At 36.0% G+C, this 24656-nt stretch overlaps 1 protein-coding gene across 1 annotated transcript in view; it reads right to left on the bottom strand.

Annotated features, from left to right (window-relative positions):
- Nucleotides 1-24656, bottom strand: part of USP14 (ubiquitin specific peptidase 14) — a 50072-nt gene that overhangs the window by 21007 nt on the left and 4409 nt on the right. The window contains exons 2-5 of the mRNA XM_060613393.3: nucleotides 23357-23502; nucleotides 19970-20002; nucleotides 6630-6734; nucleotides 5812-5915 (exon numbers count right to left, since the gene is read on the bottom strand). Of these exons, the coding sequence (XP_060469376.1) occupies nucleotides 5812-5915; nucleotides 6630-6734; nucleotides 19970-20002; nucleotides 23357-23502 (388 nt within the window). The remainder of the gene's footprint in view (nucleotides 1-5811; nucleotides 5916-6629; nucleotides 6735-19969; nucleotides 20003-23356; nucleotides 23503-24656) is intronic.

Consider the following 24656-nt stretch of genomic DNA (forward strand, 5'->3'; position numbering starts at 1 on the left):
GGCTATACTAATGAATTATCTTTTAACTCACTAAGAATAGGAAAAGCATAATTTAATACTATCTCCCCACACAAACCTCTCATTATACCAAAAAAAATAAATAAATAAAAAATTAAAAAAAAATTTTTTTGATGTTTATTTATTTTTGAGAGAGAGACAAAGCATGAGCATGAGCAGAGGAGGGACAGAGAGAGGGAGACACAAAACCTGAGGCAGGCTGCAGCCTCTGAGCTGTAAGCACAGAGCCCGATGTGGGGCTAGAACTCATGAACCATGAGATCATGACCTAAGCTGAAGTCAGACACTTAATGGACTGAGCCACCCAGGGGCCCCTACCAAGAAAACGTTTAATTCCTAATTAAGGTAAAACCATCCAGTAAGCCAAATAACAGTTGAACTTTACAAAGAAAAACTGTTAGAAAATAAAAGGAAAAACTGCCAAGAGTACAGAGAGATGTAACAGAAACACTAAGAGGATTTACAGAAGATAAACAATAAAAGAGTACCTTTTCTAAGAAAGTCTTTACCAAGTCAGTAAATTTAAAAAAAAACAACAAATGAGGGGTGCCTGGGTGGCTCAACCGGTTAAGTGTCCGACCTCGGCTCAGGTCATGATCTCGCGGTTTGTGGGTTCCAGCCCTGCCTCAGGCTCTGTGCTGACAGTTTAGAGCCTGAAGCCTGCTTCAGATTCTGTGTCTCCCTCTCTCTCTGCCCCTCCCCTGCTCACGCTCTGTCTCTGTCTTTCAATAATAAATGTTAAAAAAATTTAAAAAAAAACACTACATGATATAGAAAATCCAAATGTAATTAATAAGCTTCAGTCTATTATACTTTATACTTTTTCACCTACAAAAAAAAAAAAAAAAAAAAAAAAAAGGACGTTTGACTTTTCTATCATCTGTGAAATACAAGAATCAATCATACATCAGCTAACCCCAAACATGCATCAACAGAAAAATAGATATTGTGTAGTAGATCCATACAGTGGCATAGTACACAGCATGAACATCATAAACTACAACCACACACACAAGGTTAAGCCAAAACTAATAAGCCAGACCCAAATGAACACAATCCATGTTTCTGCTTATAAAGAGTTCCAAATAGGCAAAGTTAATCCATGAGGTTAGAAGTCACATGATCATTAACTATTCTGAACACAAAGTAGAGGCAGCCATCAGGAAGGGAGAGTCACGAGGGAATATTTAGAGGCTGATGAGATTCTGTTTGTCTGTGTTGGTTACACAGATGTGTTCATGGAGATAATTCATTCATATACTTTTCTGTATGTTAAAATTTAATAGTTATAAATGAATTCAGAGTCAAAAGGAAGATTTTATAGTTGTTTTTTTTTTCAAAAACATGTGAACAGCCTCATCTAATGAATAGAGAACAGCAACCAAAACTCAGAACTAAATACCATACTTTCATTACTACACAAGAATAAATGATCTAAGCGTACAACTTAAGAAATCAGAAAATAAAACAAGCCAAAGGAAAATAGAAATAAGTTAATACAAAGAAAAGTAGGATGAATCAGACATCAAAAAAAGTGACTGAATAAATCTAACAGCTGATTCTTTGAAAAATAAAATATACAAACCTCTGGCAAGATAATCAAGGGAAAAAATACATAACAAATAAAAATGAAAATGAGGGGAAATACAGGTCCAAAAATAGATAATTCTTACACTAAAATATCTTAAAGACATAAGGACAAATTCATAGGAAAACATATATTACCAAAACTTACCCAAAAGACACAGAAAATGTACATTTAAAATGCCCCCCCCCCCAAAAAAAAGGTTTGGTCCAGCCAATTTTATAGTTAAGTTCTATTAAGAATAGATCATTCCTGGGGCCCCTGGGTGGCTCAGTCGGTTGAGCATCCGACTTCGGCTCAGGTCATGATCTCATGATTGACAAGTTCGAGCCCCACGTTGGGCTCTGTGCTGACGGCTCGGGACCTGGAGCCTGCTTCAGATTCTCTGTCTCCCTCTCTCTCTGCTCCTCCCCTGCTCACACTCTGTCTCTTTCTCAAAAATAAAGATTTAAAAAATTTAAAAAAAAGAATAGATCATTCCTATACAACTTTGAAAATATAAGTAAAATGTAAGTAAAATATCAACCTAGTAACTGCTAATGAAAAAAAACTATGTGGTACTTACCAAGACATGTCTTGCCAATCTCCAGTAAGATAAAAATATGGCCATGTGATACAGTCTTTTGTAAGTAGCTCATAGAATTTAAGGGTAATTTTTTATATTATACTTTTCACTTCAAGTTCTAAATTTAGAATTCCTACTTATCACGAGGTTCCACTAATGAGGAGCATCAAGCAAACTAGGTTCTACCTGTAGCTCTGGTTCTTGGCCCTCATTGCCTCTTCAACTAACCCAGTCTATTTCCCTTCTACCCTTTAGCAATATATACTTCTCACTCCCCAGAACCTGCCAAATAAAAATTCTTAAGTATTTAAGGATGAGCTTCAGACTGCCAGTTTTAAAACACCTCCCATGGAAGTTTCTCTCTCTTCTTTCATTCCTATTTTATCAGTGAGTGCCATTTTTCCAAAGACATACAACCCCATCCATGTCCTCTTGTAGTAAGTTAGTTAAGTACAAAGGCTTCTGACCTCCTGTAAAAACTTAGCATTCAAAAAGTATTTCATCTGGTCAAGAAAACTGAAATCAACAGAATGAAATCTCCCCTGCTTATATAAAACTCAGAGAAATAACCCCAAAACATGAAGGACTTCTCCTTGGAATAGAGCCTGGAAGATATCCGAGATGAACAAAATACAAAGAAGTCTTGGAAGTAAGGCAAGTCTGCTCCCAGTAGCCAGTTTTTAGGGCAGAGAGCTGCCCAATAAGCTGCTCATTCAGCTCATTTGCAAATGAAACATAAGCAAGAGAACATGGGTGCATAAGATAACTACACAATCTCGACACAAACGAGAGATCAATCCTTACATCTAAGGAGAACAGAGTTTAAATTAAAAAGGTCCAAACAAGGGGGGGGAAAAAGACCTTGAAATAAGAATACTTCAGAGCCTCGAAGAAAGAAAAGCAGAATTCATATCCAAAATTAAGAACATGAGATTAAAGAAAAGAAAGTTGTGATAAGCAACTGTGAAACAAAGCTAATGCATACATCAGTGAAATGTAAAATAGAACTGAGGCACTCTCCCAGAAGACAGCACATAAAATAAAAAATCAGAAGTGCAGAAAAAAAAAGAGACATGAAAAACAGATCCAGAAACTATTATTCTGAATATAAGGGAAGCCAGATAAAACAAAGGAGAAACTATCTGAAGAAATAACAGCCAAGAATGTCCAAAGTTTAGGACAAGAGTCCTTACACTAAAACTCACTCAGCACTAAATAAGGTAAATAAAACCCCACACCTACCCTATTAGAAAACTCTGAAAAACAAAAAGAAAAAGAAAACCTTAAAAATTATTAACAGAAAAGAATAAGAAATGAAACTGATATTAGATCTCTCATATCTGTGGGCACACAAAAATAGTGGAAAAGTAACTACAAACCTCTGGGGAAAAAGCACTCTGACTTTAACATTTCCCATCAAAGCAGTTCTGAAACAGTACCAAACATGGCAGACTTTCTCAATCAAGACTCTAAGTGCCTGGAAGATAGGTACTATGTCTTGTTCACTAATAACTACACCAGCTATAAGCTAGACAACTTCATAAATACCTGACAAGAATTCACTTCAGAGAAATTTAGAAAACCTTCTGTTACTCTCAGGTTTCTGTATAATCCTCTCTCCTCTCTATTGCCCAGCTCTATCAAACCATTTCACAAGCCACTAAGGAAAAAAGAAGAAGAAGAAAAAAAAAAAATCAACATTCATAAAGCTGGCTAAGAATTCAAATTACAATGTAGGATAGAATTCTAAATTAACAAGCAGCAATGTATATACCAAGACAGTTGTAATAAATTTAGTGAGAATTAAGTGACATATTTTTTAAGTTATACATTTATATTCAGTGAGGAGAAAGGATCTTCATTTACAGACTATTTCACAGGCTGTCAAAACACAGGTAACTGTTTACTCTTTTTTCTTTTCTATAGTGGTATAAAAATTATTCACCAGCATAAGGACAAATCAATACAAATAAAGGTATTTATTTCTAGACTAGAACTGAGAGTTCTGAAATAAATCTTATTACATACATCATGGTCAACTGATTTTCAATAAAGGTGCTAGGGCAATTCATCAAGGAAAGAGTCTTCAGCAAATGGAACTCAAAAAACAGGATATCCATTTGCACAAGAATGAGATACCAACTTCCCACCATACATAAAAATTAACTAAAAATAGATTAGAGACCTAAATTCAAGAGTTAAAATTATGAAGCTCTTAAAATATAGGATTAAATATTTGTGACCTAGGATTAGGCAACTGTTTCATATGTAAAATACACACAAACACACACACACACACACACACACACACACACAAAATTAAACTACATCAAAATTAAAACCTCTTGTGTTACAAAACAGTAACATCAAGAAAGTGAAGACAACTCACAAAATGAAAGAAAATATCTGCAAATTATCTGAAAAAGGACTTACATCCAGAACATATAACTTACACACTTGTAACTGAACAATCAAAAGACAAACCATTTAAAACACAGGCAAAGGGGGCACCTGGGTTGAGTGTCCAACTCAGCTCAGGTCATGATCTCGCTATTTGTGAGCCTCATGTGGGGCTCACTGCTGTCAGCACAGAGCCAGCTTCAGATCTTCGGTCTCCCTCTCTCTCTGCCCCTCCCCTTCCCATGTATGCACGCACACACGCACTCTCGCTCTCTCTCAAAAATAAACATTTAAAAAAAAGATTAGAGTTAAAAAAAATAAAACACAGGCAAAGAATTTGAACAGACGTTTCTCCAAAGAAGATATACAAGCCAATAAATACATGAAAAGATGATCATCACTAGTCATTAGGTAATTACAAACAACAACTACAATGAGATACCATTTCACATTTAGGATGACTATAATCAAAGACATTTGAATAAAAAGACTGGCATGGAGGTGGAGCAATTGGAACTCTCTTACATTGCTGGTCAGAAGAGAAAATGGTGCCAAGCAGTTTGGCAGTTCCTCAAAATGCTGTTTAATGAAGAGTTACTACATGACCAAGTAATCCACTCATAATCAAAAGAAATGAAAACTGGTCTGCACAACAACTTCTCCCTGAATGTTCATGGTAGGTAACATTATTATAACAGCCTCAAAATGGAAACTAATCAAATGTTTATCAACAGATGAACAGATTAACATAATATGGTATGTCCATAGAGCTGAATATTCAGCCATAAAAAGGAATGAAGTACTGACATATACTACAATATGAATAAACCCAGAAAATATATTATGCTAAGTAAAAGAAACCAGTCACAAAAAATTACTTACTGTATGATTCCATTTATATCAAATGTCCAGAATAGGCAAATGGATAATACAGAAAGTAGATAAATGGTTGCCTAGAGCTGGAGGTGGGAAAGGTAAAAGGAGTGACTGCTCAGGAATAGGTTTCTTTCAGGAAGGAAGAAAAGAATCTAAAATTAGTCTGTGATAATGGCTGTACAATCTTGTGAATATAATAAAGACCATTTAATCAAATACTTTAAACAGATGAACTGTACAATAAATGAGCATCTCAAATAAAGCTGCTAAAAAAACTATACACACAATGATACACTAAACACTACTCACCCAAATGTGAACCTCCCTTACCTACCAACAGGATTACAGCATTTCTCTTCTGTCTTACCTTTTAAGGGCATCTTTGAGTTCAGGCACGGAACGAATACACTGAACTGTGGCATTCATGTAACAAGTGTTACCAAGGTTTGTCAATCCACATGGTAATTCCATCTGATAAAGAAAAGGATTAACTCATTTTTATAAAATGACATAGCATGTATAAAATCCCTAAAATTTACACTTTGAAGTACAATTTACCAACTCATACCAATTTATATTCCACCTTCACCCAGAAGTAACAATGTCTTATATCCCACAATAGAAATGTGTACTTGCAACATGCTAATATTGTGTTTTTAATTCCCTTCTTGAAAATAATAAGAGAACAATCCTATCAGTCTTGCCCACCTTTGCAGGCTTATCATTAGAACGGGGTAACAAAGTATACATAGAAACACTTCAAAAAAAGAAAAAAATAACACTATAAAAATGCTCAATGATAAAAAAATAACATTTGACAAGTTTGTGTTAACCAGTTTTTTTAAAACAATATTGCAATTTAGGATACATTGTATGTATTTTCAACAAGGAAAATTTTAAGAATTTAAACAATCCAGCATTTAAACTACTTATCGTCTTTAAGCCTGTTTTCCCATAAAATAATAGCAGTTAGCATAACACTTATTAAAGATACTAATTGACTTTGCATTGAATTATCCAATTATACAAGGACTCCTCAAGCCAGTTTCAAAAATAAAACCTTTTACTACTAAAAACATACATCTTAATATTAACAATTAAATCTTTAAAACATTTAGATGCTACTTTCTGAAAGGCATCCTAGTAACTATAGCAATCAAATATATAAAACGTGGTATGTCTTACCGCAGATGCTAACTGTTCTTCGGTCATGTCTTCTACAAAGACAGTCTTAGCTGAGGGCTCCTCAGGAAGAGCATCTGCTGACCCCATCATTAGTAGAGTCATTCCCTATTTTTAAAACAAAAAAATTTAATTTCTTAAAGATGCTCAAATGATGTGTATATCCAATAAAAGAAACCAGGTACAAAAAAAAAAAAAAAACAACACATACTGCATGCTTGTATTTGCCAGAAAAGGTAAATCTACAGAGACACCAAGTAGACTACTGGTTGCTAGGGCTAAAAGGTAGAAAGAGGGAGTAACTTTTAACACACACCCATTTTTTCCAAGGGTGATGGAATGTTCTAAAATTAGACTGTAGTGAAAGTTATACAACTCTCATCAATATACCAAAAATTACTGAGTTATTAAAAAAAAAAAAAAAATTCTGAGCTGGCTGCTTCAGACCAGAGGTCACCTGCTTATCTGCAAAGGGGAGTGAAGAAACCAGAATGGTGGAACATCTGTATCTTAATTGTGGTGGTGGTTACAGGGCTCTATAAAATTAACCAAATTCAAACTGTACACTAAAATTTTACAGGTGAATTTTTTTTTAAATTTTTTTTTTAACGTTTATTTATTTTTGAGACAGAGAGAGACAAAGCATGAACGGGGGAGGGTCAGAGAGAGGGAGACACAGAATCTGAAACAGGCTCCAGGCTCTGAGCTGTCAGCACAGAGCCCGACTCGGGGCTGGAACTCACGGACCGTGAGATCATGACCTGAGCCGAAGTCGGCCGCTTAACCGACTGAGCCACCCAGGCGCCCCCAGGTGAATTTTAATCCATATCAATTATGCCTCAATGAAGCTAGGGGAAAAATAAACACTGTCATAAAGACAGGTGAGAATGGGGGCACCTGGGTGGCTCAGTTGGTTAAACGCCCAACTTCGGCTCAGGTCATGATCTCACTGTCCTTAAGTTCAAACCCTGCATTCAGCTCTGTACTGAAAGCTCAGAGCCTGGAGCCTCTTTCAGAGTCTGTGTCTCCCTCTCTCTCTGGCCCTCCCCCGCTCACACTCTGTCTGTCTCTCTCTCTCTCTCTCAAAAATAAACATTAAGACAGGTGAGAATGTTTACAATACTGGAGTGGAGGGAATTCTTGAAACGCTCATTTAGTGGAATCATTTCTCCCCATAACAAACTAAGCACAGGTAAGATTCTTTCTGTAAATGTCGATTTCTAACTGTAACAATTATTTACATTCGAATAGAATTATTTTGAGAGCATCAAACCCTCCATTATTAAAAATCATCAAACACATAAGTTAGTTCAAAATATCCAATTTTATAATTCTACACTGTCAGCCTAAGGGAACATTTATATTCAATAATATGTAACATTCCATAAAATAGAAGAACAATATCCCCTCAAATCTCGTAATCCTGAAATGTGAACAATGTCTTACTACAGAAGACATGAGTGCATAAGAAGAGTAGGGAGATTTTAAGGAAAAAAAAAAAAAAAAAAAAAAAAAAAGGAAGGCACCTGAGTGGCTCAGTCGGTTGGGCATCCGACTTCAGCTCAGGTCATGATCTCACGGTTTGTGAGTTCAAGCCCCGCGTTGGGCTCTGTGCTGACAGCTCAGAGTCTGGAGCCTCCTTCAGATTCTGTGTCTCCTCTCTCTGCCCCTCCCCAACTTGTGCTCTGTCTCTCTAGGTCTCTCAAAAAATAAATAAATGTAAAAAAAATAAAAAAAATAAAAAAGCCAGAAGTAGAAGTTAGAAAAAAAAAAGAAGATGAATATTTCTACATGAGGTTAAAATTAGAAAATTAATAAGGCTGGGGAACCTAGCTGGCTCAGTCAGTGGAGCATGCAACTCTTGATCTCAGGACTGTGAGTTTGAGCCCCATGTTGGGTGTATAAGTTAAAAATAAAGCCTTTAAGAAAATTAATAAAGTTGGGAATGCAAGCTTGTGCAGCCACTCTGGAAAACAGTATGGAGGTTCCTCAAAAAACTGAAAATAGAACTACCCTACGACCCAGCAATTGCATTACTAGGCATTTATCCAAGGGATACAGGTGTGCTGTTTCAAAGGGACACATGCACCCCCATGTTTATAGCAGCACTATCAACAATAGCCAAAGTATGGAAAAAACCCAAATGTCCATCAATGGATGAATGGATAAAGAAGATGTGGTGTATATATATGTGTGTGTGTGTGTATGTGTGTGTGTGTGTGTACACACACACACACATACACACACACACACACACACACACACACACAAAATGGAGTATTACTCAGCAATCAGAAAGAATGAAATCTTGCCATTTGCAACTACGTGGATGGAACTAGAGGGTATTATGCTAAGTGCAATTAGTCAGAGAAAGACAAAAATCATATGACTTCACTCAGACGAGGACTTTAAGAGACAAAACAGGTGAACATAAGAGAAGGGAAACAAAAATAATATAAAAACAGGGAGGCGGACAAAACCTAAGAGACTCATAAATATGTAGAACAAACTGAGGGTTACTGGAGGGATTTTGGGAGGGGGGATGGGCTAAATGGGGAAGGGGCACTAAGGAATCTACTCCTGAAATCATTGTTGCACTATATGCTAACTAATTTGGACGTAAATTTAAAAAAATAAAAAATAAACTTAAATAAATACAAAGAAAGAAAATTAATAAAGTTAACAAACTCAGTCTTCATAGTACCTATGCTGAACTCCAATAACCTTCACTCCATCACCTGTTATTTTTAACTTAAGCTTTCTGTAAGATAATGGCAAAGCAATACTAAACCATCACTAAAGAATCTTTTTTCCAAAGACAACTATCCTAAGAAAACCAAATACTTAAAGAATATACTTGCAATAATTTTAGAAATATAATAGAAAAGAAAAAAATATTTAAAAAAGTAAACCTAATAAGATATATGTACTACTTTAATTTAAAAAAAAACCTATAAAGCTTTAGAGATACAAAAAAACCAAAAACAAAAACAATACCTAAATAATAAACTGAAGGTAATGATTGATGTAGAGAACAAAGTTAAAAAGAAATATAGAAAAAAATGAAAATTCCTTACAATTTATAGCCCACTGACAAGTACCCGAGACAGTCAGAGGAACCTTCCTCAAGGAGCTTATTAGCTGCCTCAGTGTTTATACATTGCTATAGGCAAAAGGCAACCTTAGCTTGACATTAGCCTGACCTCCAGGATCCTATAAAAAAATTCCTTTGGAATCTTCCTTTCTCTCTACCCCCCTCCCAAGCTATATGTTAGCAATCATCTTCCAAGCGTGTAGCCCACTGATATACATCTAAAGAGTCTCATGACCAAGTTTTACTAGACAGTAGTGAAAAACCTTATCCTAACAGCCCCTTAAGGTCCTAGAAACCTTGCTTCCAAATTCCTTAGAGACTTATACTATCCCTAAACCCCTCGCAACTTGAAAGTATGTATCTGTCACTCCTCACCATCTCAGTGCAGCTCTCTGCCCACAGATCCTGCCCTGTGGCTTTAATAAAACCACCCCTTCTGTATCAAAGACATGTAAAGAATTCATTCATGACCTATCACTCCTGAACCCCAACATTTTCACAGCAGTATCCAATTTCTAAACTGGAAACATTACTGTAAAGATGTGATTCCAAATTATTTCTTTCTGAAACTTTACAAAAGCATTCATGTAGCAAGTTTATACACACAATAATAGCTAAGAAATTTCTAAAGAATAAAGACTAAAGAAAATAGATTATGCAATGAAGAAGGTTGAGGAAAACTAAACAATAATTTAGAAAAAAAATAATCAGTTCTCACCTCATGGTATGCCATACCGGAAATGAATTACAAATTAAAGATGTAAAAATTGAAACAATTACGCAAACATGTAAGTGAATCCAAAATATATCTTGCTTTCCTGGAAGATTTTCTAAAATTGACATAAAAGATGAAAGAACTAATGTCACTGACTGCAAAAATCTTGAAAACTTCCAAGTTTAAATTACCAGTCAAAATTTAAAAGGAAAAACTAGAAAAAAAAAAAATTACACTATATAAAAGCACCTAAAGAAAAAAAATCAGTAAGGCAAACACACAATAAAAAATTGGGCAAAAGAGATAAATGTTAAGCAAAAGGGTTAAAATAAATTAATAATAAATTAAGCTAGAAAAAGCATACATTAAAACCAAAGTAGGGGCCCCTGGGTGGTTCAGTCAGTTAAGCGTCTAACTCTTGATTTTGTCTCAGATCATGATCTCACAGTTTGTGAGACGGAGCCCTACTTTGGGCTCTGTGCTGACAGCGCGGAGTCAACTTGGGGTTTTCTCTCTCTCTCTCTTTCCCTCCCTCCCTCTATCCCTCCCCTGCGCATGCTGTCTCTTTCTCAAAACAAATAAATTTTAAAAAAAGTAAAAGAAGGAAATGAAGCAAAGAAGTGAAAACATTAAAATAAGTGAACAAGCAAAGTTGATTCTTCTGTGGGGGCAGGGGTATCAATGAAATTGACACAAACCTCTGGGTAGATAATGAAAAAAGTGAGAGAAACCACAATTTGCCAATACAAGAGAAAAAAAAGAGAGAGAGAGAGAAAATAGCACTACAAACCCTAGAATTAAAGGATATTAAGAGTATATTATGCCAATCAAGTCAACAATTTAAACTGTAAATTAAATGGACCAATTCCTTAAAAGATACTAATTGCCAAAACTCATGTAAAAGAAAATTTAACATCTGAATAGTCCCATATTTATTAAATACACTAAATCTTAACTAAAAGTCTTCCCACAAAGAAAGCTCCAAGCTTCACTGGAGAATTCTATGAAACATGTGTAAAAAATCTTTCAGAAAAGAACTTCTTCAAACTAATGGTGAACATCTGTAAAACAACTCCAGCCAAGACTGGAGATTTTTCTCCTAAGATTCAGGGAAAAAGCAATGATGTCTACTATCAACCACTTCTACTCAACACTGCTGAAAATCCTAACCAGTGAAATAAAGCAAAGAAAAAAAGAGAAATAAAAGGGGGAATTGAAAAGGAAAAAATAAAACCATTCTTATTTGCAACATGACTGTATACCAACCTACATTATCCTAAACCCCAATATGTAAAAATCAGCAAAATCACAGGACACAAGATCCATATATAATAATTAATTCTACCTCTATATATTAGCAATAAGCCGAAAGATGAGATTTGAAAAACACCTTTATGATACCATCAAACCATGAAATACTTACTGACATTTAACAAAACATGTATAAGACCCTATATTGAAAATATAAAATACTGTTTTGAGAAATTTTAAGATCTAAATAATGGAGAGGTATATACCTTGCTTGTAAACTAGAAGACTCGATATTAAGATGTCCCAATTTGAGGGGTGCCTGGGTAGCTCAGTCAGTGAAGCATCTGACTCTTGATTTTGGCTCAGGTCATGGTCCCACGGTTAATGGGAATTCTCTCTCACCCTCTCTCTCACCCCTCCCCACTCTCTCTCTCAAAATAATAAGCTTAAAAAAAAAAAAAAAAAGTCCCAATTTGATATATAGTATCAATGTAATTCCAATCAAACTCCCAGCAGACTCTTAGAAAATAAGCTGAATCTAAAAAGTGCAAAGGACATGCAAAGATCTTAGAATAGCCAATAGTTTTGAAAAAGAAGAACAATATTACTGGATATCACGTCTTGAATAATCAAGACTGTGGGAAGTGAATATTGGTATAAAGGTACATATACACACACCAACAGAATAGAATCCAGAAACAGACTTACATGTGCTCTCACCAGTGAACACTCATATGGGAAAAAAAAATAAACTGCCAACCATTAGTTAACAACAAACACAAGAGTCTGCTCAAAACAGACGATATACCTAAATATAAAAGCTAAAACTTGTAAAAGTTTTAGAAAACAGAAGTCTCTTGTGACCTTGACACATGCAAAGACTTCTTAGATGGGACACGAATAGTCAAAACCATAAAAGAAACTGATAAATTATACTTCAACAAAATTTAAAACTACTCAACAAAACACATTAAGATAAAAGACTAAAAAACACAAACTAGGAGAAAATATCACAGCACATGTATCTCACAAAAGACTTGATTCCAATATACATCAAGAATATACAAAATGCAAAGAGATTTAAAAAAGGGGGGGGCGGCGCCTGAGTGGCTCAGTCAGTTGGACGTCTGACTTTGGCTCAGGTCATGATCCCACATCATGAGTTCAAGCCTCCCATCAGGCTCTGTGCTGACAGCTCAGAGCCTGAGGCCTGTCAGATTCTGTGTCTCCTTCTCTCTCTGCAGTTCACCCACTCAAGCTCTGTCACTGTCTCTCAAAAATGAATAAACATTAAAAAAATTTTTTTAAAGAATATACAAAATGCAATTAAGAAAATAATCCAATTAAAAATAGGTCAAGATTTGAACATATGTTTCACAAACAGAAGATAAACAAGTTGCCCATAAGCTCATGAAATCTGTTCAATATCATTAGTCATCACATAAATGTAAACTAAAACCACAAGAAAGCATCACTATACACCCACCACAAAGGTGAAAAGAAAAATGACTGACAACAATCAAATGCTGTGATGATGCAGAACAACTGGATCCATCATACATTGTTCACAGGAATGTACGATGGTACGACCACCACTATGGAAAGTATTTGGCAGTTTCTTACAAAGTTAAATATATAGCTTAACCACATGATCCAGCAATTTCACTCTTAGGTATTTACTCAAGGAAAATGAAAATATGCATCACTCGTAGGTATTTACTCAAGGAAAATGAAGGTTCACTGCAGTTTTGTTCATAATAGTCAAAAAGTATAAACACAAATATCCATCAAGAGAGGAAAAGATACAGGGCACCTGGGTGGCTGTGTCGCTTAGGGGTCCAACTCTTGGTTTCAGCTCAAGTCATGATCTCACAGTTCCTGAGATAGAGCCCCGCATTAGGCTCTGTGCTGAGTGTGGAACCTGCCTGGGATCTTCTCTCTCCCTCTCTGCCCTCCCTCATACACATGCACCCTCTCTCTCTCTCAAAATAAATGAACATTTAGGGGCGTCTGGGTGGCTTGGTCGGTTAAGCGTCCGACTTCGGCTCAGGTCATGATCTCACGGTCCGTGAGTTCGAGCCCCGCGTCGGGCTCTGTGCTGACAGCTCAGAGCCTGGAGCCTGTTTCAGATTCTGTGTCTCCCTCTCTCTCTGCTCATCCCCTGTTCATGGTCTGTCTCTCTCTGTCTCAAAAATAAATAAACGTTAAAAAAAAAAAAATTAAAAAAAAAATAAATGAACATTTAAAAAAAAGAAAGATGGATACACACACACACACACAAATTCAAGGAACCAAAACTGTATAATGGGCAAAGCTACCCAATATATGTTTAACTGTAGTCTCAAAAAAGGAGAGGGGCACCTGGGTGGCTCAGTTGGTTGAGCGTCTCTTATTTCAGCTGGGGTCATGATCTCAGTTTGTGGGTTCGAGCCCTACATGGGGCTCCTCCACGGTGACAGTGGGAAACCTGCTTGAGATTCTGTCTCTCTCACTCTCTCTCTCAAAATAAATAAACATTAAAAAAAAAAAAAAAGAGTGAAGGAAGGGCACACAGAAAACAAAGAAACAGCTGAAACTTTTCCAAATGTAATAAAAACTAAAAACCCACAAATTCAATAAGCTCAAACAGAACATAAAGAAAACCTCTCCAAAACACGTAATTGCTGAAAAGCAACGAGAAAAATCTCAAAAGCATCAGGAAAACTAGAACCATTACATGCAAAGGAACAAAAGAATGACAGCAACTATGCAAATCAGAAAAGTTTTCATGTATTGAAAAAGTGTTAATCTAGAATTCTATACCTATCAAAAATGTCTTTCAAAATGAAGGTGACATAAAGAAAGAGCTCTTCAGAAAAACAAAATGAGCTATGAGAAAAATTCATAGATATGCTCTGCAAGAAATGTAGAGGTTCTTCAGGCAGGAGAAAATGGTATCTGCTGGAAATCTATATTTGGATCCAAGGGGAAGAATGACAAAAATGGTAAATATGACTTTTATACATTTTTAACCTCTTTAAATAATTATTTAAAGCAAAAATAGGAATCAAGTATAAGATTTCTAACATGTAGAAATAAATTGTATGACAATAGCAGCAAAGACCAGAAAAATGGAAGTATACTATCAGAAAAATCTTACATTATACTTGAAGTCATTTGTTATTTAAGGCAGATAAGTTAAAGATATGTAATATAAACCCTAGAGGAGCAGTTCAAAAACATCATCTTAGGACTCTTTATACTAAGAGGCAGCAAACTTTTCCTATTAAGGGCTATACAATAAATATTGTAGGCTTTCTGGGCCATACACAGCCCATACAACAAGGGTCAATGAATTTCAGAGGACCGAAATAATATTGGTATGTTATGGGACTGTAACAGAATCAAATTAGAAATGAATAACACAAACATACTAGAAAAAGGCCCAAATAACTGGAGATGAAACAACATAGTTCTAAACAATCTATCAGTCAAAAAAAACAGAAGAAAATATTTAACTGCATAATAAAAACATAGTATATCAAAAATTGTGGATACAACCACAAGCAATTAAAGATAAATAATTTTAAGTGTCTACATGAACAAAGAAGATATAAAAAAAGTCCATGATTTAAAAAAAAAAAATTTTTTTTTTAACGTTTATTTATTTTTGAGACAGAGAGAGACAGAGCATGAACGGGGGAGGGTCACAGAGAGAAGGAGACACAGAATCTGAAACAGGCTCCAGGCTCTGAGCTGTCAGCACAGAGCCTGATGCAGGGCTCGAACCCACGGACCGTGAGATCATGACCTGAGCCGAAGTCGGACGCTTAACCGACTGAGCCACCCCGGTGCCCCAAAAAAAGTCCATGATTTAAGCACACACCTTAAAAAGCAATAAAATGAAGCAATGTAAATCCAAGGTAGGAAAAATGGAAATAATTTAAAAAGTAGGTATCAATAAAATAGAAAATAGGTAATATATCAACAGAGTCAAAAATTGAAAAGATTAACTGATAAATCCTTAGCAACACTAACCACCCTCCCCCCCCCCCAAAAAGCAAAGACACATTAGTATCAGGAATGAAGAGGGGGAATATCAACAAATAAAGATAAATACAAAAGAATAATTAATGATTATTCTGGCAATGACTATTATGCCAATAAATTCCATATATTTAAACAAATTTTCTCAAAGAGAAAAATCACCAAAATGGACATAAAAAAGAGAAAATCTAAATACCCTTTATCTATTAAAGAAACTGAGTATTAATCAAATTCCAACATAGAAAATCCAATTCCATATAATTTATCCATGAATTCTAATCAAGTACTTACAGAAATTATACTAATCTTACACAAACTCATTTAGAAAAGAAAGGGGAGGGAATACATCCCCAAATAAAAATACTAATATTCCTCATGAACATATATATGAATATCCTTTTTAAAAAAATGAAGGACGCCTGGATGGCTCTGTTGGTTGAGCATACAACATCAGCTCAGGTCATGATCTCGTGGTCTGTGAGTTTGAGGCCTGAGTCAGGCTTTGTGCTAACAGCTCAGAGCTGGAGCTGCTTCAGGTTCTGTATCTCCCTCTCTCTCCGCTCCTCTCCCACTTGCGCTCTCTCTCTCTCAAAAATAAACACTAAAAAAATAGTAATAATTTTAAAATGAGAAAATAAAATCCAGCAATATATAAATGAGATAAATACATGATTTAATGGGTTTGTCCCATTCTCCAAGTGTTTGTCAACCCCTCTAAAATTCTTTCACAGAGTCAACACAATCAAAGCTGTTTTCATAATACCAAGGAAGTTACTGTCCCTTGTTCATTGTGCAGACACTTGCACTAATAGTGCAAAAAATTTTAACAGTTTAACACATATCAAAGTAATGACATCAAATGAACTGGTAAAAATGATTATTAAATCTCAACCTTTGAGTACATTCCTTTTTCATATTCTGTGCTATGGAATGGGAAGCATCCAATAAAAAAAAATAAAAATAAAAACTTAACTTCTGGCAACCAAGATCTCCTTCAGTAGGTGAATAAACTGTGGTATATCCAGAAAATGGACTATTATTCATCGCTAAAAAGAACTGAACTATCAAAGCCATGAAAAGGCATGGAGGAAACTTAAATGTAGATTACTAAGTGAAAGAAGTCAATCTGAAAAGTCCACATACTGTAAGATTCCAATATGGGACATTCTGGAAAAAGGCCAACCCATGAGACAATGAAAATATCAGTGGTTATCAGAGGGTTGAAGGGAAGAAGGGATCAGGCACAGCATACAGAATTTGGGGCGGGGGGGGGGGGGGGGACAGTAAAACTATTCTGTAATGATACCATATTAGCGAATACATGTCATTATACATTTGTCCAAACTCACAGGATATGCAACACCAAGAATGAAACCTAATGTAAACCATGGATTTGGGTACCAATGATGTGTCAATGCATGTTGATCAATTACAACAAATGTGCCAAATTATGTGTAGGGGATGTTGGTAATGGAGAAGGCTCTGCATGTGTAGGGAGGAGGATATGTGGGAAAGCTCTGTATCTTCCACTTAGTTTTTGCTATGAACCTAAAACTGTTCTAAAAAACAAAATCTGGGGCACCTGGGTGGCGCAGTCGGTTAAGCGTCCGACTTCAGCCAGGTCATGATCTCGCGGTCTGTGAGTTCGAGCCCCGCATCGGGCTCTGGGCTGATGGCTCAGAGCCTGGAGCCTGTTTCCGATTCTGTGTCTCCCTCTCTCTCTGCCCCTCCCCCGTTCATGCTCTGTCTCTCTCTGTCCCAAAAATAAATAAAAAACGTTGAAAAAAAAATTAAAAAAAAAAAATCTGTTTTAAGAAAAAAAAAAAATCAATGAGAACAACATATCTGCATACCAAAGTATGATTATTTTCTTCAGGATAAGCTTTCATAAATGTCTGAGTTGCAAACTAGTTCTAGCAACTAGTTCGTTGCTTTCTTTTTAATTTTTTTTAATGTTTATTTTTGAGAGAGAGAGAGACAGAGAGGAGGGAAGGAGGGGCAGAGAGGGAAGGAGACACAGATTCCAAAGCAGGCTCTAGACTCTGAGCTGTCAGCACATAGCCCGATGCAGGGCTGGAACTCATGAACCGTGAGATCATAACCTGAGCCAAAGTTGGATGGTTAACCGACTGAGCCACCCAGGCACCCCTGGAGTAGTTGCTTTTGTAATGAAATACCATTTTTACTTACAACAACTACAAATTATGGGTTTTTATACTTGACTATTTAGCCAACATTTTCTCAAAAATAAATGAAGTGAGCTTGATGCCTTAGGAAAAACGGACTATAGTTGATGACAAAATTAGAGCTTTTGCGTGAAAATTAGAATGTTACATCTGTCACTAGGTACTTGGCAGCTCTATGTACTGTTGAGGTTGGTGGTGATATTAATGAAAGCCATTTTTTGGTATTGTATATTAAAATACATTAACATATGTAAGATCTAAAAAACTTAGGAAACGAGTCTTTTCCAAATGACCAATACATGATGTTACAAAATCATGCACAAGAATTAAGATCCACTGTAAGTGCAAAACAGACAAATAGATGTTTATGTTGGAAAGGTCACTGATGTGGTTTCTACCACAAACTAACCAATTATAAACTATCACATGTTAAGTTCTGGTGTACTAGGAAAGAAGAATGTTCACGATTTTATCTTAAAAGACCACTCCCTTTTCCCACTATTTGACTATGTGAGGCCAGATTTCTTATAAATACTTCAACCAAAACAACATATCACAACATACTGAATGAACAAATATGAGAGTTCAATTATCTTCTAATTAAGCTAGCTTTTTTTTAAATTTTTTTTTTAACATTTTATTTATTTTTGAGACCGGGAGAGACAGAGCATGAACAGGGGAGGGTCAGAGAGAGGGAGACACAGAATCTGAAACAGGCTCCAGGCTCTGAGCTGTCAGCACAGAGCCCGACGCAGGGCTCGAACTCACGGACTGTGAGATCATGACCTGAGCCGAAGTCGGCCGCTTAACCGACTGAGCCACCCAGGCGCCCCAAGCTAGCTTTTAAAGAGATTTGCAAAAACATAGAACGCTGCCAGTCATTTCATGTATTTTTTGGAAAACATTTACAAAAAAAAATTAACATGTAATGCGTCTGTTATTGTTATTTCTAAATAGTTTAATTTCAGTTTTAATTTCTAATATATCAATAGATATAACTCACATATACAAAACTCTTTGGGGTTTAGAAATAATATTAGAGTATAAATGGGGTCACAAACACCAAAAAGTATGAAAGCCACACATCCCAGGAATGCCAGGTTTAACAATTAAAAATCAAGAAGACTAACCAGATTATCAGAGTAAAGTAGGAAAATCATATGACCTTTTTAATAACCACAAAAAGCACTTAACAAAATTCAACAGCCATTCATAATTTAAAAGGTCTTCATGAAATGAGTGAGCTAGAATAAAACAAAGATGCCCATTTTCATCACTTTCTATTCAACAATGTGTTAGAAGTCCTAGCCCAGGGAAGTATGGCAATAAAAAGAAATCTTAAAGACTGGAAAGGAAGAAGTAAAAATAACTCTATTTGCAGAAAACATGCACATGTACATAAAAAGCCCCAAGGGGATCTAGAAAGTAACTACTCAAAGTATTAAGTGAATTTAGTAAGGTCAGGATAAAAATAAACCGATCTACCCATGAACTAGAAAACAAAATTTTTTTAAAATATCATTTTCAACAGCCAAGAAACACTACATTCCAAGAATCTAACAAAAACCATGAAGATCTCTATCTACACAGAGAAGCTACACAATTCTGCTAAGAGAATATAAAGGCCTAAATAGAGTACATCATAGTTAAGCATTTTAATACTCAATAGGAAGATGCCCATTCTCCCCAAAATGAACTACAGAACCAATACAATCTCAAAATTCCAGGAGTCCATTTGTAAAAATTAACAGACTTATTCTAAAATTAGAAGAAAATGCAAAGAAGCTAAAATATTCTGGCAGAGGTTGGAGAACTTAATCTCATTTCAAGACTTACAAATTTTAGTAACTAAGTTGTAATCAAATGTATCAATGACACAGGAGTCCAAAAATACAATTCCAAGTGATTTTCAAGAAAGACTCCAAGATGAGTCAACGGGAAAAGGCAAGTATTTTCAACAGATAGTGCTGGAACATATATATACATATATATATGGAAAAAGGCATTTAGAATGTATTTTGGTATAATAATTAAGAAATTGCATTATAATAAGTGTTATGATAATACTTACATTTTTTATTTTGATGTTTCCCCAATCATCATCCTGTTTTAAAGACAAATAAAAAACATTTAACCACGGCTGTATAAATTGAACATATTCTAATAATCAACTAATTTTAAAGGTATCCAGGGGCACCTGGGTGGCTCAGTCAGTTAAGTGTCTGACTCTTGACTTCAGCTCAGGTCATGATCTCACAGTTGATGGATTCAAAGCCCCATGTTGGGCTCTGCACTGACAGTGTGGAACCTACTTGGGATTCTCTCTCTCTTCTCTCTCTGCCCCTCCCCCACTCTCTCTCAAAAGAAATAAACTTTAAAAAACAACAAAAAAAGCTACTCCAAAACAGTTTTTTCTTTATGTACATTTTACTTAAAATTACTATAATCAAAAATACTTGGGGGTGGGGGGGTGGCACCTGGCTGGAAGGGTTGAGCATCCCAAATCTTGATTTCAGTTCAAGTCATGGTCTCACAGTTCCTGGGATGGGGGCCCGACTTCGGGCTCTGCACTGACAGTGGGAGCCTGCTTGGGATTCTCAGTCTCCCTCTCTCTCTGCCCCTCCTCCACTCTCACACACAAGGGCACACATGCACAGTCTTAAAGCCAGTAAGTCTAACAATTGCTTAAACTACAAAAGCCACAATCTAAAAGACAATAAACCTAACAGTTCCAAAAAGACTAAAAAACATTTAATTGATGGCAGATACTAATTTTTTTGCATGTTTGTTGCATGTATACAACTAGCAAAGCTAATAACTAGCTTACAGGACAGGAATGAAGAGTAATTTATAAAATAAGATCTACATAATTAGAACAATTATATAATTTATTACCAAAAGTAGGAGATTCTTAGGAATCAAAGTGCTATTAAAAATTATACCAGGGGGGTGCCTGGGTAGCTCAGTTGGTTAAGTGTCTAACTTCAACTTTGGCTCAAGTCATGAGTTTGAGCCCCACATCAGGCTCTCTGTTGTCAGTGCAGAGCCCACTTCAGATCCTCTGTCTCTCTCCCTCTCAGCACCTCCCCCACTCACACTCTCTCTCCCAAAAATAAATAAACATTAAGAAAAAATTATACCAGGATTACCAGAGGCAAACTAACCCTTAATAATATCTGCTGTGTCTACAAATGTTTTTCAAATCCTAAATTTCACATCTATGAAGCAATTAAATACTTTTACCTCAATATATTCAATTAAAACCAGATATTTTTTTTCATGCCATGATTGGCCCACAGGTATTTTGCCTAACCTCAGTACTTTTCCTTTTTTTTTTTTTCTTCCAAGACTTATTTAAACTCAAGTTAGTTAACATAAAGTGTAGTATTGGTTTCAGGAGTAAATTTAGTGATTCATCATTTATATACAACACCCAGTGCTCACCACAAGCACCTCCTTAATGCCCATTACCCATTTAGCCCAACCCTCCCATGAACCTCCCCTCCTACAACCCTCAGTTTGTTCTCTAAAGTGAAGAATCTCTTATGGTTTGCCTCCCTCTGTTTTTATTATTTTATTTTTTCTTCCCTTCACCTATGTTCATCTACTTTGTTTCTTAAACTCCACATATGTTACTCCTTCCCTTTTACTGAAGATGCCAGGCACTCAATATGCTTCCCTTTGATGGTGCCACTAATTAGCTCTCTGGACACCCTGCTTTAAAGCCCAACAGTAACTTCCTAAATGCCCTTCTCAGTTTAAGGGTTATTACTACAAATCATAAGGAATGGTAACTATATATGCTCCCTCAGATCACTTAGTTATCTGAGCTCACACAAAATTGGAAAATGAACCCAGATCTGCCTGACTTGTAAATCTTCTGGTGCCTTACTATATATTACTTAAATCTCTCCGACACTGGGGTGCCTGGGAGGCTCAGCTTATTAAAGATGGACATGAGGGGCGCCTGGGTGGCTCAGTCGGTTGAGCGGCCGACTTCGGCTCAGGTCAATGTCTCACGGTCCGTGAGTTCGAGCCCCGCGTCGGGCTCTGTGCTGACAGCTCAGAGCCTGGAGCCTGCTTCAGATTCTGTGTCTCCCTCTCTCTCTGACCCTCCCCCGTTCATGCTCTGTCTCTCTCTGTCTCAAAAATAAACAAACATTAAAAAAAAAAAAATTTTAAAGATGGACATGAGCTCAGGTCATGATCTCACAGTTTGAGTTCGAGTCCCGCATCAGGCTCTCTACTATGAGTGCAGAGCCCACTTCTGGATCCTCTGTCTCCCTCTCTTTCTGCTCCTTCCTCCTTCCCTCTCAAAAATAAACACTTAAAATAATAATAATCTCTCTGATGCTAAATTTTCTCATTTATGAAATTATAAAACACATTTATTCTCATTTTTAAAATACATATAGGTGAGAATTAAATAAAATAAAAGCCTGGAACAGAATAAGTATTCAGTAAGTGATAACTATCAGTAGTCAGTTTCATTTAATTACCATTTTTCTGTAATTCTCCACAGTACACCACCAGTATACAGCTCATCACAAATTAGGTTACCAACCTCCCTAATGACCAAAAGCTCATACTGTAACTTGGAGGGAAAACAATGTTTTCTTCACCAACATCTCTTACTGCCCAGCTTACAGGGGCAACCAAGCCCTATCTCTATAGTTACCTACAGCTCTTCAGTATTTCATACCTAACTCTTGAGGATAGTACCTTTTTAAAACTATACTTACATAGTATTACAAACAATAATACTTGCATCTTTTTGTGGCCCATCACCAATGATGCCAGTAAGCTTAAACTCATAATTGTAGTCAATGTGATCATTCCAAGGGAAAATTATGTTCCCTGCTCTTTTTAAGCAAAATTTTTTGTCACCAAGTAGGTGTTAGATAGTAATTACTCTTAAGTGATAGGAGCTCCTTTTTAATGAGTAGAATGCAAAACAGGCCAAAATAAAAAATTAACAGTTTTCCAGTATTCCAGAACTGGGGCTTTGGTAAAGATGTTGTAATACTTTGATTTACAACATTTGAATGTATGTACAAAAATACTTTCTGTGGTCTTTTCCTTTTAAGCAACTTCCATATTTCTAACAGAGATAAAATTTTCTCCACTCCTATAACAGGAAATTACTAAGGATATATACACAGATTTTTGTATTTGTCTAAACAAAATACTTTTAACACACCCTCACAGGAAAAAAATCCAAACAGAGATACATGGAAAGTTCCACACTCCTCTGACCCCCCAGGAGTATTCACTGATACAATGCATTTTAAAATAAAAATTTTGATGATGCTTTAATGTTCTTTCCTACACTAACATGAATAAAACCACTTTAATCTCATAGACTATATACTCTCACCAAATAAAATACCTCAACTGCTGCATTTTCTGGTCTTTGCAGTCATTATATAATATCATATAATGAAAATTTGGACTTTACCTTCAACGTTCCTCCTTTCACCATAACTTTCTGTCTGGCCGGCTGGACTCCAGTCAGTGCAAAAAGCTGAGCCTTGAACACCATTGGAGGTTCATCAGTGTTCAATTCTACACCTTCAAACTTCTCCTTTCCCCATTTCACAGTAACTGGAAATAAAACCATAATTTACTTTTTTAATTTATAAAATAACAGGACTTTAGATTTAGAAGATCCCCAGGGAACCTATTAGTTTGGCTTTCAAGAACTAGCCTGTCATTCCTCTTAATATGCTCACAATGCCTACCTTATCAGGAATGATGTGAATGCAGTAGGTCCTGAATAAAATTTAAATGAATCTAACCCAACTTCTTACTTGACACAGAAATGGGGTCTGAACATGACTGATTCACTAACATCACAAAATAGTAAATATTCAAGTCTTCTGAATCCTACCCTAATAATCTCAGCAAAATATGATCACACTGAAATACTTCCCACAATGAGGTTCAAGGACTTCAAAATATGTTTAACTAAGCAACTATTAAAATTAGTACATACAACTGGAATAGAAAAATAAAGTTTAGAAAGATAATTTGAGAGAAGAAAAAAATGCTTGTAAAAATAAAGCATATTTAAAACAGGTCAAGGAATACAGATTCTGGATTATAAGAAAAGCTCCATGGGAGAATTGAAAGGTGTGGTTCCTAAGCCAGAAGTGGTCAAATATTAAGAAAAATCCAAAGATACAATTATTAAAAAATCCTACTTTAATCATTTGGATGGCTATTAAAAAAGAAGAAGAGAAAGAAAATACCAAGTGCTGCTGAGGATGTAAATAAACTGGAACCCTTTATATTCCTGATGGGAATATAAAATACAGTACAGCCACTGTGGAAAAGGTATGGAGGGTCTTTAAAAAATTAAACTTACCATGTGATCCAGCAATTCCATTTCTAAATATATACCCAAAAGTGTGAAGCAAGGACTCAAATGAATATTTGTACACCCAGTGTTTACAGCACATTATTCTGAATAACCTAAAAGATGTGAGCAATCCAAGTGTCCATCAACAGATGAACAAAATACGGTACAGACATACAATGGACAGTATTCAGCTTTAAAAAGTAATGAAATTCAGGGGTGCCTAGGTGACTCAGTCAGTTGAGCATGTGACCCTTGATTTAGGCTCAAGTCATATCCCAGGGTCATAGGACTGAGCCCCAGATCAGGCTCCATGCTGAGCGTGGAGCCTACCTATGATTCTTTTTTCTCTGTCCCTCTACCCCTCTCCCCACCTTGTCTATGCACGTACTCTAAGATA

The sequence above is a fragment of the Panthera onca genome, chromosome D3, assembly GCF_046562875.1.
Source record: "Panthera onca isolate mPanOnc1 chromosome D3, mPanOnc1 haplotype 2, whole genome shotgun sequence".
In the NCBI taxonomy this organism is placed as follows: domain Eukaryota; kingdom Metazoa; phylum Chordata; class Mammalia; order Carnivora; family Felidae; genus Panthera; species Panthera onca.